The 18,870-nt window shown below is 39.3% G+C and overlaps 1 protein-coding gene across 4 annotated transcripts in view; it reads left to right on the forward strand.

Annotated features, from left to right (window-relative positions):
• Nucleotides 1-18,870, forward strand: part of march8 (membrane associated ring-CH-type finger 8) — an 86,101-nt gene that overhangs the window by 58,953 nt on the left and 8,278 nt on the right. For 3 of the 4 annotated variants that reach the window (XM_023327052.1, XM_023327054.1, XM_023327053.1), the window contains 3 exons: nucleotides 699-749; nucleotides 9,512-9,591; nucleotides 18,414-18,594. In XM_023327052.1, coding sequence (XP_023182820.1) covers nucleotides 699-749; nucleotides 9,512-9,591; nucleotides 18,414-18,594 — 312 coding nt within the window. Of the gene's footprint in view, nucleotides 1-698; nucleotides 750-9,511; nucleotides 9,592-10,574; nucleotides 11,454-18,413; nucleotides 18,595-18,870 lie in introns of all 4 variants that reach the window. The other variant, XM_023327057.1, reaches the window with a different exon arrangement.

Raw genomic sequence — 18,870 nt, forward strand, 5'->3', positions numbered from 1 at the left:
CCTAGCGTGGTAATGTTGAGAAAATGCTCCTACGGTGCTAATTTCTCTCAGCCAAGCTCTTCTTGCATGCTCGCTCACGTGTCCAGTCTATTTTAATCTGAGCTTCGCGTCACGTAACTATGATTGATTACTGATTAAGAAATCATGCCCACCTTCACTGCCAATCCTGAATGAATCGGGACATGCCAGCAGCTGTTTATCCCAGCCTCTGATGCAAGCTGAGGACACAGAGTGGGAATCAGTAAAGCTTCGTAACGCATCTTGACAGCTTTGGAAGAATTTGCTTGTTCCGCTTCCTGGCTAATGATGCAAATAGTACGACGCCATTTGATTTGGAGTTTGAACGATATGTTATGCAATTGCCGTCCTTTAGTCTCGTGGCTTAATAAATTGATTTACGAACTTAAGAGACCAAGCAACCGAGATTCACTGGAACTCTGAGCTTTGATTGATGCATCTTGAATCAGTCCTCCTTTATTTACTCTATAAAATCTGTTGCATCTGATGCATGAAGGCTGCTCCTTTAGCAGCACTTTTCATTAGAAATAAAATGTGCTTCATATGGTAATGTGATGCGTGTTCTTAGTTTTAAAAAAAACGTGCATGCTGACCAGCATTTATTCTTCATTTTGTTTTCAATGTGCTTTTATTTGTTCACTAAAATGCTTCTCTCCTCTTTTTTTCTTTTTTTTTTACAGAATGAAAAGCCTCTAGGTCATTCAGCTAGCAGATCCAGCAATATATCAAAGGTGAGTGACAACCATACAAATGAAAGAATCTATAAATTAAAGATGAAGGCAGATGGAAGGAGCTAACAGAGTGAAAACAGCTGATAAAATTCCTTATTTCACATCACATGGCCCTAGTCAGGTTCTCTTCTCTAAGCAGTAAATCTTTTTCTTTATCCCTTTTTTCTTCTTCTTTCCTCTCATGCCACTGTACCTAAAGCCGACCTCCTGTATTGAGTGAGATGCCACCGTGTCAGTCCACTCGTCCCTGAGCCTCTTAAGAGTATAAACGCTTTAGTTGGACTAATAGATGTCGGGAGTTATTTTGTCACCCGGGGACAGCTCCCAGCGGTTTTATTTGATTCACCAGCCACTCGCTCTTTAGACAAGAGGAAGGTGGCATTTAATGCACCCAAGTGGCAAATTTATTGCTCATTTTCAGGGTAATGGTTGTGGTTGGACATAAATACTGTCTTATAGGACAGCATTCAGCTTCATTAATAAGACGGGCTGCTTGTAAAAAATAAATGAATAAATAAGGTAAACTAATCACCTGTGTCAGAACTGTATTAAACTTAGCCATTTCCTATTTGATTGAGCACAATTTAGAATTAAAGTTGAATATAAAATTTCATGACAGAATAATGTTTCTTCCTGGTTTATTTTTTATTTAAGGAAAGTACTTTTGTGGTCAATATCAAAGATCACTGGTGATATCACATACTCCTTTTGTTGTACTTGGAGATTTTGCTACCAATATTTGCAAGGTTAACACCAATTAACAAAAAGAGAACTTGAGAATATTTTGAAAATGCCCACAGCTCAAGTATTGTGGTGTCTTACAGCTGGCATTCTAATGCATTTAAATATAATTGAGAAGTTAATTTTCTTCTGTCACTCAAAAAGCGTAACTCATATCTTTAATAGTTTAATTCTGGTGTTTATCTCCAGCAGTCAGTTAACAGGAGGACCGGTCATCAGCAGGGGCTTCATTACACTCAGAATTAAATATTTCACATGTTTATTTCTGTGAATTTAGATTATTGTTGTTTACAGTTGCTGATGACCCAAAAAGGTTTGGCCTATATAAAGTATTTCTAAAGACATACATGCGTTTAAAATATGCTATGACATAATCCCTGATGTGTAAAGCTGCTGAGTTGTCAGCCATTAACACCCACAACAAGGCGCGTAAGCCACAAAAGGTTGTTGTTAAACTGAAATGTTGTACCAGAGTATTATTCACTTAAAAGTTAAGTGGAAGGAAATGGTGTAAAAATGTAATTGACTCAAGATTGAGTGCACATACTTGGCAGTAAATTGCCTAACTTCTCAGCATGCCAACATGTCTGCATTAAGTGTTTATTATTCTTAACATTACCCATTAGTTTTAATTTGGGTAATGTTAAAAACTCATGCGAACACACTTTGAGTTCTTAATTTGCTGTAAGCCATATTCCACAACTTTAATAGTAATCAACACTTGAAATATATTGCCCAATAGATCACCCTATGGATAATGAATATACACAATAAATAATTGTCACCTTTATTTAAAAGAAAGAGTTTCTGTAATTTTTCCCTAGTCTTATTTCCATAAATCGATTTAATGATATCCTCACTTTGAGGACTCCTGTTCACTAATTCAGACGGCGATTTCCTTGGCTGTCCGTAAGCAGACACATTGTCATTGAATGCCCTACCTAGACCACCATTCCTCTGACAAATGTGTGTGTTAAATGAAGTGATAGACATGAAATATTAAGAATGCGCTTAAGTTTGACAGCTTTAATTAATATCCAGCAGTTGTGCTGCCAGATGGTGTTTCCTTCTCCCCCCTTCAGGGAAATGCGACTGACGGACAGGTTTTAAATCGGGATTAATTGTTCTCTGGATGGACGAGAGTGCTCATCTGTTTAAAAAAAAAAAGAAAAAAAGAGCGAGTCTGCTCGATGGAGAAAAGGTTGGACTAAATTGGAAATCCAGACATAGCAGTAACTCAATAAAAGTTTCAGCAGATGACGCCAACGGTCCAACTCGTTGCAGGATTATTATACATTTTCTGCAGCGGACTATCTTTTCAAAACAATGTCTCCTCCAAGCTGCTTCAAATGAGATCTGCAAGAGTAGAGAAGTGAGATTTTATTCATATATGCATTATATTTATAAATCTCCTCGCTCTCTGCTGTATTGGCAGGATGAGATGAAGGATTTTCATATTTTTGGCAGCGACTCAAATCTTCCCTTTGCAGCAAGAACACAAAATGTAGGCCAAGTTGATTTGTCTTGCAACACTGAATCACTGTGAAATACAGAACTGATTATGTGTTCTGTTAAATCACACATGTGCCTTATTTTGAGGTGCCACAGATGCAAGTTTTTATAAATAATCATTGCTGAATTTCAGCTTCTTTTACTCATGAGCTGGAAATAAGGACAGTTAAGTGTTGCTGAATTACCTCAAATGGCTCAGAATCAAACCAAATCACATTACATTGTGTCAGATCAGCAAAAAAAGAGAAAAGAACGCTCTTTTATCTAAATGTTGACCTACTTAACTGATATGTCTCTGTATAAATAACTACAGCTTCAGCCTGGGAGGAGTATTTCATAACAGCTTGGCACAACGGTCCACTTTAGAGCATCTGAGAGCACACACAAAGAATTTATGCATGCTGTCGACGCATTCTGCTCCATTTTTGTGTTGATGACCTAACAAGATGCTTGTGATCCTTCCATCGAGGGGCTGCTTGACGTTTTCTGCGAAGTTTGCTACGTTGGACCTGCAGATTTGCAGGCGTGTGCAAAACTACCAGAGGAATACCTGTCAGGAGAAACATAAGAGACTGAGAAAATAGGAAAACATTTTAGCCAGAAGGTATATTGTTTCATGAGGGTGATATTGCCTCCATCAATGGACTTGTCACTGTGGGGGTATAAAGGTGCTGTAGATAGGACGGAAATGGATTGTCATACAGCCAATTATTGTTGCATTATTTGCTCAATTCGTGTTTATAAAGGTCGCCGGAAAGAAAATCATCAGAAAATTGTGAAAGTGGTCAGATTTGAGTGCGCTTATACGTTTAGAAGCACCTCTGGAGCATTATCTGAGCACATGGTGTGGGCTGAAGATTGCCCACCGATTTGGCATGAGTTGATTTTCCACCCGGCGAGGTCAGAAGGCTTAGCTGGAACCTTTTCTCTGTTTAGCACAGAGCCAGGAAACTGGCAATGCCTCCCACATGGTTTTGGGAACGAATTAAACTATTAACAGTCCTCATAAGCCCACAAAGCAGCCACTCAGGATTCATTGGACTGCCACTGACACTCGGTGACGCATCTGGAGCAGCTTTAAATTGAAGAGCTGCAGGTTTGTTCACAGAATAGGCTCGTTTGCATTAGCGTTCTGCACAGTGTTGTCTTCCAGATCTCCACAAGGCTCTTTCTCTTCAGTTTGGGGTAGCGCTCTTACAGCAGGCACCATGTAAAGTAAATTGTTCCCCACCCTCCGCAAATCAGTTTTACTTTCTCCACCGCACTTTCGTCTCTTATTTGATTTCTTTTCTGATCAGGCAATTTTTGTTCCTCAGTGGAAAAAGCCAGCTGTGCTACGAAATTACTTTCGGAGGGTTATCAAAGAAAACAAACCAAACCTTGGTGAAAAAGAGTCTCCATCTATTAAACTAGTATTTACAACTGTTTTCACCAATTTAAAAAGTGACAAATTGTGGTATGTTTTTGATGCTGGCTCTCATGTTGTATTCAGTTCGACTAGGAAATCAGAACTTTGATCTGAGTGGGGGAAACCAGAAGGATTTGGTCATTTTTGTGGTGCTTGTTACAGGGAGAAACCACCAGCAGAACCTTGGATGTAAGGGTGACTTCAATGACTCAGCTAAACACAGAAACACTGAGCCAGGTGAACTTTCTACTGCAGAGGACAACTAAGTGTATGTCAAGTTAATGCCCGAAAAACACAGATCACACTCGCAGGCAAATGAGTGCTTTCTATCAAAGTAAAAAAGTAGGAGGAAAACCAGGCTAATGTCTCAAATAATTGCAAATAATACACAGATGGAAAGTGCTATGTGGAAAATCAATACATGGAGGCAATTTTATTCATTTTTAAGAAGCTAAAATATTCTCTCTTCTAATGGAGATCAAGCTGCCACAATTAAGGCTTGTCCAAATGTACAGCAGTTTTTGTAGCTCACACACACACACAGGGCCTTTGCGGAGACAAAAACATAATTCAGTGTTAAGTGCCAGAGAAATAATTGGCCAATCAAACAAATCAGCCTTCGACACCGACTACTGCTGTTAAGTTGTCCAGATTATATGCCTAAATGTTTTTCAAGTGTCTCAGTGGGAAAGGAAAATGTTAGTACATCACTTCAATTTTAAGAAGTGGTCCAGAAAATATACCTCAGCCTGGGCTCCTGTCTGCCATCTATGGAAAAGGTTACAGCTGTCCCGTGATTGAGTTTCACAGAGACCTACCTCAGGTTGAGTGATTACACAGCCCTGGTGTGTAATCACTAGAGGCGGCTTCAATATTTAAACGTCTCTTCGCTTCATCTCAGGTATGAGCTGAAGGACTTTCCCACAATACACCAGACATATTGCTCATCACTCGGACTGCTGTGACGTTTTATTAATGTGTTTTTAGTCTGTGGTACTGCACCTATAAAGACGCTTAAACTATTTTGAGCTGCCAGATGCAGTTCTGGTCTCCACAGACGATGAAAATGAAGATTTAAACACGGAATAAATGAACTGTTTACTCCGGTTTGCTTAATGTTTCAGCAGGGCCGTAATAAACTAGTTTCATAATGAATCTGCATGAAGGTCAGAGATGGATGTTAATCCAGCCTAATCAGCTGCTGGCTGTGGCTTCAGGCCACACAGACCTTCCATCACTACGTCCTGCTCATGGCCAGATGATATTTGTTTGGTTATTTTAACCCCCGGGGAAGCAGTGTTGTCAGCTTTTATCAGTGGCTGCTGTGGGGACCTTGAGTGTAGATAAACAGTTTTTAAAAACACAGATTAATGAAAAGAGATAAAAGTGATAGTGTTGAATGGCGGCCGGAGAGAGCAACTCTCCCACAAAGCCTTTTTCTGGCAATGTAATCTGGAAGAGTTAATGATTCTTCTTCCAAGCTTGCTTGATATCGAGTCTTATCAGTGGCTCTTATGTAATCGTGCTGACAGGCAGGACTGGAGAGATAACTTCTGCCTCAGCTTTCTCCTTGAGGAAATCATCAATAGGACTTTTAAATTGGTGTGATATGAAATTAATCTTGACGAGGCCAAGTTCACCCTGATACCTTTGTAATAATTTTTTTTTTTCTTTTTGTTTTTAATTCTGATTTTCATATCTTGTTTGTGTCATTTTCACATTGGTTTTTTTAAGGTCTCTCATCCTTTGGTCCTATTAGATTTTCACTTTTAAAATGTGAGTAAATGTGGTTGCAGCTCGCTTCAAATAAAGAACGTAAGAAACGATCAAAAAGCTTCCTAACATCAGTTTTTGAGAAACGAGGCAGGTGGTGACGCGTGGGGATTAAAAAGAAAATTGAGGAGGGAGATTAGAATAAAGTAATTGTTGCTTAGTGGACACAGTTTTATTAAAACACAGAATGTTTGAGGTAAAACAGCACGTTTTGAGATGATGTTTCATAGAAGCCTGGAGATTCAGACAGATGGCAGGCAGTTAATCATTAAAATCTCAGGAATATTCTCGCCACCCTGTTGTCTGACTGTTCAGAGTCGCTGCTGGTTATTTATTGGCCAGCATGCACGACTTTACTGAGTGAATGATTAAAAGGAGCAAAGCTTTAAAAAATGCTAAACCTCCAGTAGCTTTCTGCAATCATAAAACCAAGGAATAACTTGGATAAATCATCTGTTTGTACCAGTGTGGGTTTTTTTGTTCATTTGTTTTTGGCATTTTGTACTTCTAAACAGTGCAAAGTGGAACATATTTTGTGAAGTGGAAGGAAAATAATGCTCAACTTTCCATATTTTTAGATTGTTGGTATTCAGCCCACATGATGCATTGTTTTGTAGAACCACCTGTTTCTTTTTTGCAATTACTGCTGCAAGTGTTTCAGGCTATACTTATCAGCTTTACACATCATGACTGTGAACTATTTGCCTTTTTCAGCAAAAAGGCTCAGATTTTGTCAGGTTTTATTGATTGCGTCTGTAAACATCCATCGTCGGCACTTGCCACAGCTTCTGAATTATATTTTGATCTGGACTTGGGGTTATTCTCACATGATGCATTCTTACACAGGCTAAAAGTTTATAGCTACTGTACTTGAAGGATTAATTCAGCCAAGTCTTCTGAATCATCTTTTATTCTTCAGGAATTCCCTGTATTTTGCTTTTCCTCTCCAAACAACTTCCACGCTCCTCAAAGCATCATGACTTCATCGTGGGGTTTTGTGTTCATGGTGATGTGAAGTTTTAGTTCTTTGTCACAGAAAGCACATAGACCAAAGCATGGTCAGATCATGCTTTGGTCTTTCCACATTTTTGCTGCATTTTTGCACATTTTTGCTTACATGGGTTTTGACAAACTGCACACAGGACTTGTAGGTTTTTTTTTTTTACACCTGCACAGCATCTCAAACTGCAGTCATCATCGCAATATAAATGCATGTAATGGTACAAAAGGAATAAATGACTCCATTTGAATATTCAGCAATTCTAGTTTAATGTGTTTCTTTCCTAAAATTGTTCAGCCCTACTAATGATATTCTCATTCTTATCAGCTTTTCATGAAGGCAAGATTTGTAGTAGTTGTCTGATAGTTGTGTGTTCAGTTAGTTTAAATGCAAGGCCACAGCATTGCAAGTTTGCATTTTCATATGTTGGAATAAACAGAACTCCATGAAAAGGTTGAAATTTTGTTTTGGAATTTAAATTGCTTTAAGCTTCTTCTCAACTTTCTCTCCATCCTCTTGGTGGTTTGTTTGTGCAATAATGTTCTCCAAACACTAAAGCTTTCACAAAATCTTGGATTTATGAGTATAAATATCACACAGCTGGACCATGTGTAAATAAAAATCTTTAAAATCCCAATAAGATAAATTTTTGTTTTATTTAACTTGACAAAATGAGAATAAGCTATGAATACTTTTACAACACACTGCGGTGTTATTAATAAGCTATCTTTATATTGTGATCTTTATACCTGAAATAGTTAAATATTAAAGCAGGAGGAACAAATTGATTGGGTGAAATGGTAACCTTGGAGGACAATGAAAGAAAACCGGAACAAAGAAAAGAGTTTGGCCTTTGGTGTGGAACTGAAAGCTTTTTTTTTTTTTAATTATAACTTTGCAGCATATGCACGCAGGGATTACACATGCTGAAGGGCGTAGCTGGACATCGAGTTTTCCATTGATCCATGTTGGGTAATGAGCTATAAATTTTACTTTAGCAGGAAATGAAGTCGATGGATAATTACTCTCGTGTTGAAATTGTCTTTATATTAGATACTGAAACTCCAAGACCACGGTTTACACTTTATATGTATCAATAAACACACAAGTGTTTAACTACTGTGAGAAACTGAAGCTAGAACTGAAAACAGAAGTGGTGAGAAAGCCTATTCATGGTACTTATACACCTGTATTGAGTTATGATAACCCAAGTTTAAAAGATGTGCAAGTTGCGCCTTGTTTCACTCCAAGACAAACACAGCTATGTGTGAACCACACAGTGATTTGTGCTAAAAAGAAATGTAGTTACTTAATTTCTTCCAAATTGGGTGAATAATAGCAAAGTTCTTAGCTCTGAAGTGGTTTGGTAATTATTTCATTGCTTATATTTTGTCATAAAAACATAACTATTCCTTTTCTGTAAAGAGCTAATAGAAGCTACACAGTGCTTTGTAAAAGTATTCATTCCTCCTGAATTATGCTACAACTGTAAACTTTAATATATTTTGCTGCCATTTTATGTATTCTGTCTTGAACATCCAGTAGTACTGGTAAAGGATGCATCGTTTTTAATATTATTTTGCAAATACAACCTGAAAATTATGCTCTGCAAGTAAAATTAAGGCCAGTTACATAATGGTATTCTCTCTTGTGATCTCTTGCCTCTTTAAAGTTTTGACTCAGTTAGATTTGAATGCAAGTTCACATCATCTCTTTGAAGTTTTATTTGTTAAAAGAAGTTAGGGAAACATTTATCTGTTTGTCTATATCCCATTAAATTCCGTGAACATTTTTACTTTACAATATGTTACACAAGTATAAAAGCTTCAGGTCTGTCATATATACTTTCGTCCTACCTTCACCACCTGCAGTGTCGTCTTTCCTCAGCACTGCATGTGTTCATATCTCTCTGTCTCATCACCATCTCTCCTCGTGGTTGCCTTTTTTTTTTTTCCCACCTCCTCTGTTCTGTTCTCAGACAGGATATTCGTGCCACAACTTTAAAACCAATAGATTAACTGTCAGTGTTGGGAATTTCCTCCTCCCTCTCATCTTTTTATCCTCTGCATCAGTATTCAACATGCTTTGATTCCTTCTGTAAAAAAAAAAAAAAAGAAAAACTAAATCGGATTCAGAAGCCGACAGCCTGATTGTTGTCACCCCACAAGACAACTACAGTCATCACTAGAAATATAACTGGGTGCGACGTGCTAGGTTATTTCAAGTTTATGTAACAGTAGAGTGTTGATGCTCGCATGATTTCATTTTCTGTCTTGAACAGCCTTTTTCTTCTTCCCTGAATTTTTCCTGAATGTTTTTGTTCTCCAGGCGGGGAGCCCGACCTCAGTCAACGCCCCATGCAGTTTCTCAAGGACGTCCGTTTCCCCGTCCAGCCAGGACATCTGCAGGTACAAACTGCTTCAAATCTCTCCATTTACCCTTGACAGCTGTTTACACCAGAGTGCCATAAATTAAATCTATTTCTGCAAATGTTACCAGTGAAGTTCCCCATCAGTGGGCGATGTTGGCTTTCCCTGCACTTTTAAGCTGCTTACTGTCACTGTGAGTCTTCCAAGGATTGCTTGCAAACTGCTGTAAAGTGTATTTTATCAGATCATCACTTACAGTTGGATTGCAATAAGTTAGAATATCATTGAGAATTTTATTTTAGGAATCTTGCTTAAAAATTTACATTTATGGACTCATTACACAGAGTGAGTCTGTCAATTTTGATGATTGTGGTTTACAGCCAAATAAAATTCAATGTTCAAAATTCAATCTCTTCAAATTACAGTGATGAGTCATAAAGAAGCATCCTGTTCAGACTGCTATATCCAACTATATTAATGGAAAATTTTGTTGAAAGAAAATCTGTGGTAGAAAAGGGTGTGTATATGCCACAAGTATATTTGCAGCCTTGACAGGATGTTTAAGCAAAGACCATTTAAGACAGCTGGTGCATTCCTTGAGCTAAGCCAATCTTAACCAAAAACATTACAAATGTTTTACCTGAGCTGAGGAGAAAAATGAATGTTGCTCAGTGGTCAGACTCCCTTCTCTTGATCATGATTATTAAATAAAGGGTTGCATTCATTTCACAGAAATGAATGCGAGTTTATAATACGAGTTTAGCTTTGGTGAATTGGTATGCTGAAGTAAATTAACTTTTAGATGATATTCCAGTTTGAGATCAACCCTTGCATGTGTCAAAGCCAGCTAAAGTCAACCTCATCTTCCTTTTTGTTGTTTCTCCATTTTAAAGCACATGATTGTCCTTTCCATTTCTCTTTTTTGTCTTTTTCTCCACTTTCTAATCCCATTGTCTATCATATGATCCTCTTTCATAAACACACACACACACACGCATACACACAAACCTCCAACACTACAGCAGTCAGGATCAGGACACTAAGACACAGACTGCGGTGGTCCTGTTGAACTCCAACGGTAAAACGTCTGATGGTCTTTCAGTGAGCACCGTCTGCGCAGACTCCCTGCACGGCTCCAAGTGCACCAAGCAGAGAGACTGGCTGTCTGTGCTGCGCCCCGCCTCCGTCAGCACTCGGCCTAAAAACTCCCTCAAGTTTTCTCTGTCTCTGAATGACGTGGGTCAGCGCGTGGACAGCCTTTGTCGTGGGCTGCACTTCATAGATCGCACATGCTCAGAGGGAGAGCTGGACGTGAAGCCTGAGCTTGCTCAGTGTCCCAACAGCAAGATCCTCAGAGACGACCCGGTCGCCACATCTAAGAGGGAGAGCAGGGATGCTCCACTTTCAACCCGCACCACCCTCCATCTTGTCCCCTCCCTCACTAACAACCACAAATACATGTTGGGCAACTCATCCGGTCCTGCTCCTCCTCTTCCTCACCCCAGCAGTCTCCTCCAGCCTCTTTCCACTCCAGGCTCAAACTTCCTTCGTCTCCTCCTTCCCTTCTCCCAATCTTCCACCTCCGCCAGCCTGCAGTGCTCTGAGCTGGGAAGCTACGCCTCCCACCTCCACATCACCAAGTCCTGCAGCATGCTGCTAGAAGGCACAGAGTCAGGCTTCCTCTCACAAGGAGATGACAGTGTGTTCGAAGTGGAGCATAGTAGATCACCTTCCAAAGGCGCGAGCCAGACGACGACCCCAGAGACGGTCTGCGTGTCTGGGACTCTTCTAGCCCCGCTGTGCTATATGGACGAGGACACGGACCTGGAATGCTGTTCGTCGCCTTTGACGGAGAAATCAGGGCCACTGTCACATTATTCTCTATCAGGGGACTGCTGCAGGTGGGTGATTGTCTGGATGGTCTACAGCCCTGAAACCCTCCATCGTACAGTTAATGTGGCGGTGCTCCCCAGAGACCTGTGGAGTAGTGGAGAGTTCCTCCTCCCGTAGTGTAGTCACCCAGCCCAGCAGTGTCTGTCATTCAAAACTCTGCTCAGAGTGGAACCGGTAATCGGAAGGACCCAGCGTAGCTTTTCAGTGTTAGTAAAAAGTATTTCCCTTCCTCCAGGTTTCTTTTGTTTCTTGCCTTGTTTTGATTTCAAAATAGTTGAAATCATCTTTTGTTAAATTCTCCATTCAGTGAAGTTAACCACTTTTTATTTTTGGTTTAATTTCACTAGTCACATCCAGCCAGACCTGTAGAATCAAGCATTCACATAAATAGGGTCCTTTGCAGGAGTTCTCAGCTCACCAGAATTACCATAAGAACACATTAATGACTCATCTAGGAGGTCAGAAAAGGAACCAAAACCAAATTTAAGGTACTGCAGACCTCATCTGATTCAGTTAATGTCAGTGTTCAGCATTCAAGCATAATAAAGTTATCAAGAAGAGCACAAGATGTTCATATTCACCAGAAACATCTTGATGAATTTAAAAATATTCTGTGGACTGATTAGATCATAATACTTGGCCGTCTTTGTCTTATTCCTTTTTCTTTTTAATCCAAGACATTTAAGAGTGACAAAACAAAAGAAAACTGTAAGGGAACAATTACTTTTTCACATCGCTGAACATAAACATCTCCTTCCCAACCACCATGATTATTTTGTGTGTAGAACAAGAAATTGGTTGTGTTGTCATTTCATTCCATTTATTTTCACTACACTTTTGTCTCGAGACTCTTCCATGTATTTTTCCCCCAAGTCTGCTGCCAAGCTGTGTTTTTAAGAGTTTTTCATTTAGACTAGATCGATGGTGGGGTAAAGTGTCTCTATAGTCTCAAGAAAAATGTGATTGATTTCGCTCAGACGTTTGGAGTTGAGAATAAGGGCTGGTGGGAATGCTCAGGGCAGCAGGTCAGTCCTGAAAATGTAATAGTTCTGACATGTGAAGCGTGTTTCTCTGGTAAGAAGTGGACAATAGGTCTATTTAACAGGTCTTGGTTCACAAGGCTGATTGTGTGCAGCCTTATAGGGAATGATTTGATTGAAGATCAGGCCACGGCTGCATGAAACCTGCTGATTGGTAGCAATAGATAATGATTAGTAGCCGAAAGCACGACACCGAGCCCCTCTGGGTTACACCATCCGTTTGTCGATATGGTGACAGTTCACTGGACTGAAGAGATTTATGTCTTTAGCTCAGACAGACAACAATTATGTCTTTGTTGCCCCCTCAGCTGTGTCCTGTACCTGCACTCCTCTTACTTCATTACGTTAAAGCAGAAAAGCAACATGAGCTTAGATGTGGGCACAGACAGGTCAGAGATCAACAGAGATTATGGGCTTCAAATAGGCTGCGTAGCCTCTGACTGTACACACGTGTGCAAACACAAACACCCTGTGCCAGCCACTCTGTCAGGTGGCCTGGAACGTGAGCTAAGATCTGAGTTCACCTAAGGAAGTACGCAAACTTGTTTTTCCACTAATCATTAGCCAGGCCTTGATTAACAACACATTGCAGCGCTGGGAAAGCTCATAAGGATTGTTCCGCATCTTGCCAGACAACTAAAAACACATCAAAGATCATTTCAGTAATCTTTCTGTTAACATTTAAAAACAATTCATGTTGACTTTATTTTGACTATATTTTACCAGTCTTTTGGTAGAAAATGTTACACTGCTTATAAAGTTGCTACTACAAAGAATAAAACGATGTTTCTTCTAAGTGCATTATTTTATTGGCATTACATCTTCATTCAATCACTCAGTAGGTTTTGTATTCTTTTTTGCAATTGTAATAGTACTAATATGTAATAAAAAAAAAGAGCTTGTTGTAATACAAATAAACACGGTCTTGCAGTGACATGGAACATCTTTATATGTAATTCAATCCAGAAAACACCTTCAGCATATAATATAACCGAGTTATAAGTTAAAGAAATGTGTAAATAGATATTTAATCTATAGTAAATTTCATAAAATCTATATTGAGCATGAAAATATGCCTTCACTTTTAGACCCTCTTTGCAAATATAGACTTGTCCAACAGTTACAAAAGTTGGCAAAAATAATTAACCATCAAATATTCACAAATTAAACAGTGAAGTGGATTTTTGTTTAAAAGCGTAGCTATTATATTAACTCAGTTGAATATTTATTTTAGTTGATGGATATATATATATATATATATATATATATATATATATATATATATTAGCATGTGACTGACCTACACATATACTCCTACATATTTGGTTCTAACAGTTTGCTAATTTGCAGTGTAAAGCTCCTTATGCATATTAACTGCATATGGTGGAAAACTGCTAATCAGTTAAAAGAAGAAAACGTACATTTTTAAATTTAGCATCCAAGTTTAGTTATTTGATCTGTGTGTTAGTATTTACGTTGTATGCTCAAAGCTCAATATCTCAAAATCCTAAACGACAAAAAGTCTTTCTTGGTTGAAAAACAAATTTTAAAACACACTTGGTGATGAGAGCAGGAGAGCGGGCAGGATTTTAAAGCGTCGTGCGAGAGACTGCAGCTCAGACATTTTGAATACCTCTGGAGAAAAGTATGAGGAAGCTGAATGAGGTTCCAAACAGGAAGAAAGCAAATGCCTCAGCAGGGACGTACTGTACTCTCGCAGGGCTTGTTTCTATCTTGGCTTGTAGTCCTTGTGATCTCCCGATTCTGTTTTCCTTCTCACATTTTCATGTTGACATACTTTGGCGTCGCCTCTAATGTAGTAAAATGACTGTGAAGGAAGGTGGACTGTGGCTACCCGAGTGATGCAAATTAAATTTCAACTTCCCCTGTTAAATGCTTCTGGAATGAACTGCTGGTGGCAAAAATGCTGTCCAATTTTTTGCAGGCTTTCCTAACTGGTTATGCTGGTGTTATAGATGCACATCCCCTTGGATGACAAAGCAAGAATTGTTGATTTTTATCTTTAATGATGTCAACCTGTTTGCTGTTAGCTCGCAGTCCGCATTCCTGAGCAGTACTGTTTTTGTCTTTATTTTCTGAGCTCTTGCACTTAAAGTGGAGGTGTAGGAATTTCATTGGGATTGTTTTCCCTCCTACATTTAAAAAAAAGAAAAATCTCTATCAGAATAATAATTTCTCATCTGTTCAATTCAAACACCAATTCTTCACACAAGCACCAACATGGTCCATTTCCCCGAGCTGATTTTTTTCTCTTTCCTTCAATAGGAATACAGTATGCGTAGGATGAGAGTCTGTAGTTCATCATCTTATCTGTGGAAAGAAAGCGGCCTAACCAGCATAAAAAAGGCCTCCGCTGGAGATGCTAATTGCACCTCCTCTCTGGTTTAATCCGTTGCTCCTTCCACCTCCTCCTCTGTGGTAAATGACCTATTTTTATCCGCCTTTGTTCACTTTCTTTTAATCTTGTGGCGCTTTGGCCAGATCAGGCCGGGCTGCAAATAAGCATCATCCTGCGTGCTCTCTTCACTTCCTAGCATGTGTAGGCGCATGTGCTTCTTCTCCTGCTCTTATCCTCTTCCAAACTGCGTGATGAAGGCGATCCCATCTGAATGCCATGCTCCCACTGCAATCTCCACCTTCGCCGTTTGTTTGCTCCTTGCTCCGCAGAGAGGTGTCCCGCAGCTCCCTGCCGCAACACGCAGAGACGGCGACGCTCCCTCATACATAACTCGGAGGGAAATGAGGGCTCAGAAAATCGACTGATTTGTCTTGTGGGTGTTTGTTTTTGATCCATTTCTCAATGAGGCCTCTGTGGACACGCGGGTCTTGTTATTCTCCATTAGAGCAGTATTTAACTTCTTCTGTTGCCTTTGAGACGTGTGACCGTCTTGCGTGGCCAGCAGCTGGTCCGTGTCACAGTATTTGCGGATCTTATCGATTTTCTACTGTCTTGTCTTTGAAATGTTTAAGAAAATGGTTTGACAGAGATTATACGCTGCTCTGATGAATCATTTTCCATCCATTTGACTGTTTATTGATAGTTACAGCATTTTCAGACCCCGACTCACATGCGGAGGAGTGCATCATGTCTACAATCTTATCAGGCTGTGTCATCTGCACACACACAACACTGTAGTGAGAGAATTAAGCATGCCTCTTTAATATGGATGACTAATCCCTGAACCCTGATGTCCTCAGTAGTTTGGATTTTGGACTTGGACAAAACTTGGAAACATCTACAAAGACAAAATTGTTGATACCCTTAAATGAAAAACCCATAGATGTCACTGAAATAAGTAGTTGTATATATAGATTTTAAAATTAGAGAATCAACATTGAAAATCCAGCATTGCTTTTGAATCATGGACCAAAAGAATATAATTAAAAACTAATGAATTTGGCCTGGACAAAAGTGATGGTCACCTTAAAATTCTGTTGCACAACCCTTTAAAGCAGTCATTCCTGTTATCAACATACATCCCGATAATCTGGACGTGTCGTTCTGGCATTAAAATGTCTCCTGACCACTTTATGTGGAGATAAAGCCATGCCAATGCCTGGGTTGTCAGATTAGAAATCAGCAGGGCCGCTGGTGTTCCTATAATATCGCAGATGCTTCTTGTCATTTAATTGCATTGCTGTCCAGATATAAACATGCATGAGTTTCATCTGAGTCACAACTTTATGAAGTTATGTCAGCCACAGACTTTTATAATCTTAAATTGGTTACTTAACAGATGTGATATGAGAGAAAAAGAAAACGAGATATTAACCCATAACACAGCAGGACAGAAACGCATTAAAGCTGCACAAATGTGACTTGGCATTCCAGAGGCTTTGTGCTTTGAAAGAGTAATTATATAATGAGCAGACTGCAGCAGTTTCAGTCGGGTCCAGAAACAACAGTATAACATTTTTTGAGAGAAAGCCCCTCCTCTCCCCCCCACATCCACGTATCAATAAATCACAACTGTTGAAAAAAACATTATCGCTGAGGATAAAGAGGGTTTTTATCTCAAAGATTCCTTCAAAAGAATACTTCATTTCAGATAGCTGCTTAGCAGCTCTCATTTTGACAACTGCTGTTTCTTGTTGATGTGTATTTTTCCCCCCCCACTGAGTCATCCAGGTAAAGCTCTTTGTATCTCTGTGTTCAAAGTGGCAAAGCAATGCAGACGCAAGTGTCTCAGGCTCTGGAGGTTGTCTGGAGGAAACATTCCTTAATACAGCTTTGTGTGTGTTTGCATCTGTATTTAACACTATCCACAGACAATTAGCTTCACTTAGGATACATGTTGGCACCAGATATAAACTGGGCCTGACTGTGTGTCCTGGTCCTGTGTGTTTTGGTCATTATACTGTAGAAGGAAACATGACATGCGACTGAGCTTTCAGACAAGAGGCAGCACATTTTGCTCCAGAATACCTCGATGGTCTTAAGAGTTTATTGTCCTCTCCACAGATTCAACCTGAAGACTGCTTCATGTTTCACTCTAGGGCCATTAGGTGAAGATGGAGCTCTGATTGGTCAAAAACCTCCAGTTTTGTCTCGTATAGCCAAAGGACAGTATCCTAAAAGCTTTTTCACCTGCCATCATGCATTTTGCCCAATTACAGCATTTTTCTTTTCTGATTTGCTGTCTAGACTGTTGTTCCCCTTTTGTGTCCATTAAGTCCACTTTTTCTTAAACTAAAAAAGATGCAATATGACACTAATAAACTTTGATCCTGGAGTTTCCCTCTGATTTTTTGTTATTGGCTCTCTTGTTACCATTATTGTTATTATTATTATTATTATTATTATTATTATTATCAATTTATTCAATTTGCCATCAATTTTCCTCTTGCATCCATGAAGGTAGGTTGCTCAGCCGTAGTTACAGGAACATGTAGTTGTGTAGAGAAGGTCTTACATTCTTTCCTTTCAACAAACTAGTCAATAATTTGGTTTCTCAGCTGCTGAGAAACCAAATTTCTCAGGAAATTTGGTTAGACCGCACTTTCATGCGGTCTAACATGTTAAGTGTACCACAAACCAAAATGCCAGACCACACAAGTAAAGTGACTGACCGATAGCAAGATTTAGTTTTTCATGCCCAATACATACTCAGTATTGTTGTTTTTTTTTTAGCAAAAAAAAAAAAAAGTCAGATTTTCAAAAAAACTAAACTTGTCAAATCAGTTTCTAAATTCTTCATAGCACTGGGTAAAAACATTGTACATGGTGAAATTTTTATATAAATGTAAAAAAATATTGGGTTTGAGCCACAGAATTGGTGTAAATGATAAATATGCATCATATTTCAGATGTAATCCAGATTAAGGAATATTCACTGAAAGTGTTTTCTGAATCAAACAAGTCTTCCTTGTTTAATCTTATTCATATGAGACATGCATTTGCTTCAGTGGGTTTTGTGACTGTATATTGAGACTTGAGCTATACAGAAAGTGTGCAAGTGAAGAGTCGGGCTGAACAGACATGCTACATGTTGGCACATCTTCTTCAATAGGAGTGATGCATGGCATTTCTTCAGTTCCCATGTCAGGTTTCACAGTCAGAAATATTCCAAAGAGTCAAACATGTCTTCTTTTTTTTTATGAGTGGAAAGTGTTTGACTTCTTTCAGGCTTCTGCCCAGCAGTGTGAAGCAACAGGTATTGGATTGGCAGTGCTGCATTAGTCAGTACATCCAGAAAAAACTCCAGTCAGTCCAATAATTTCCTCAGACATGTTGTTTAAAAAACAAAAACTTTAAATTGTGAAAATTGTAGCAGTCTATGTTTAGATGGCACTTGGCACATTTGAGTCTACCTTTTTGGATCGTTCGATTCCTTGCCCTCTGCCTTCTTTTTGTCAGTTGACTTTTTTCCAGCTATGTGTTGACCGTATATGTTTGGTTTCTCACAGGATTTGTCACTGTGAAGGAGATGATGAGAGTCCTCTGATCACACCGTGCCACTGCACAGGGAGTCTGCGCTTCGTCCACCAGGGCTGTCTGCAGCAGTGGATCAAGAGCTCAGACACCCGCTGCTGTGAGCTCTGCAAATATGAGTTCATCATGGAGACAAAGCTCAAACCACTGCGCAAGGTGCGACTGACTGTGTTTGCATTAATTTAAGGAAGAGCCAACGGACCCTCACTCCATTTCTTTGATAAATTCACTCAGGGTTTTGTTCTGGCTCCATTTCCAAATGTTCTTACTAATTTGGCAAGCCATGAAGCTGAAAAACTGTCTCCAATCTGTCACACAGATAACACAACCATGACTGTGTGCTTTGAAGCAGGGCGCTGTAAGAGAGGAAAATGATTCACTTGAAATGGCTTAGAGGAAGCATACATCTTTGAGAGGCTGTTATCAATTGCT

This window comes from Xiphophorus maculatus, chromosome 22 (genome assembly GCF_002775205.1).
Source record: "Xiphophorus maculatus strain JP 163 A chromosome 22, X_maculatus-5.0-male, whole genome shotgun sequence".
Taxonomy (NCBI): domain Eukaryota; kingdom Metazoa; phylum Chordata; class Actinopteri; order Cyprinodontiformes; family Poeciliidae; genus Xiphophorus; species Xiphophorus maculatus.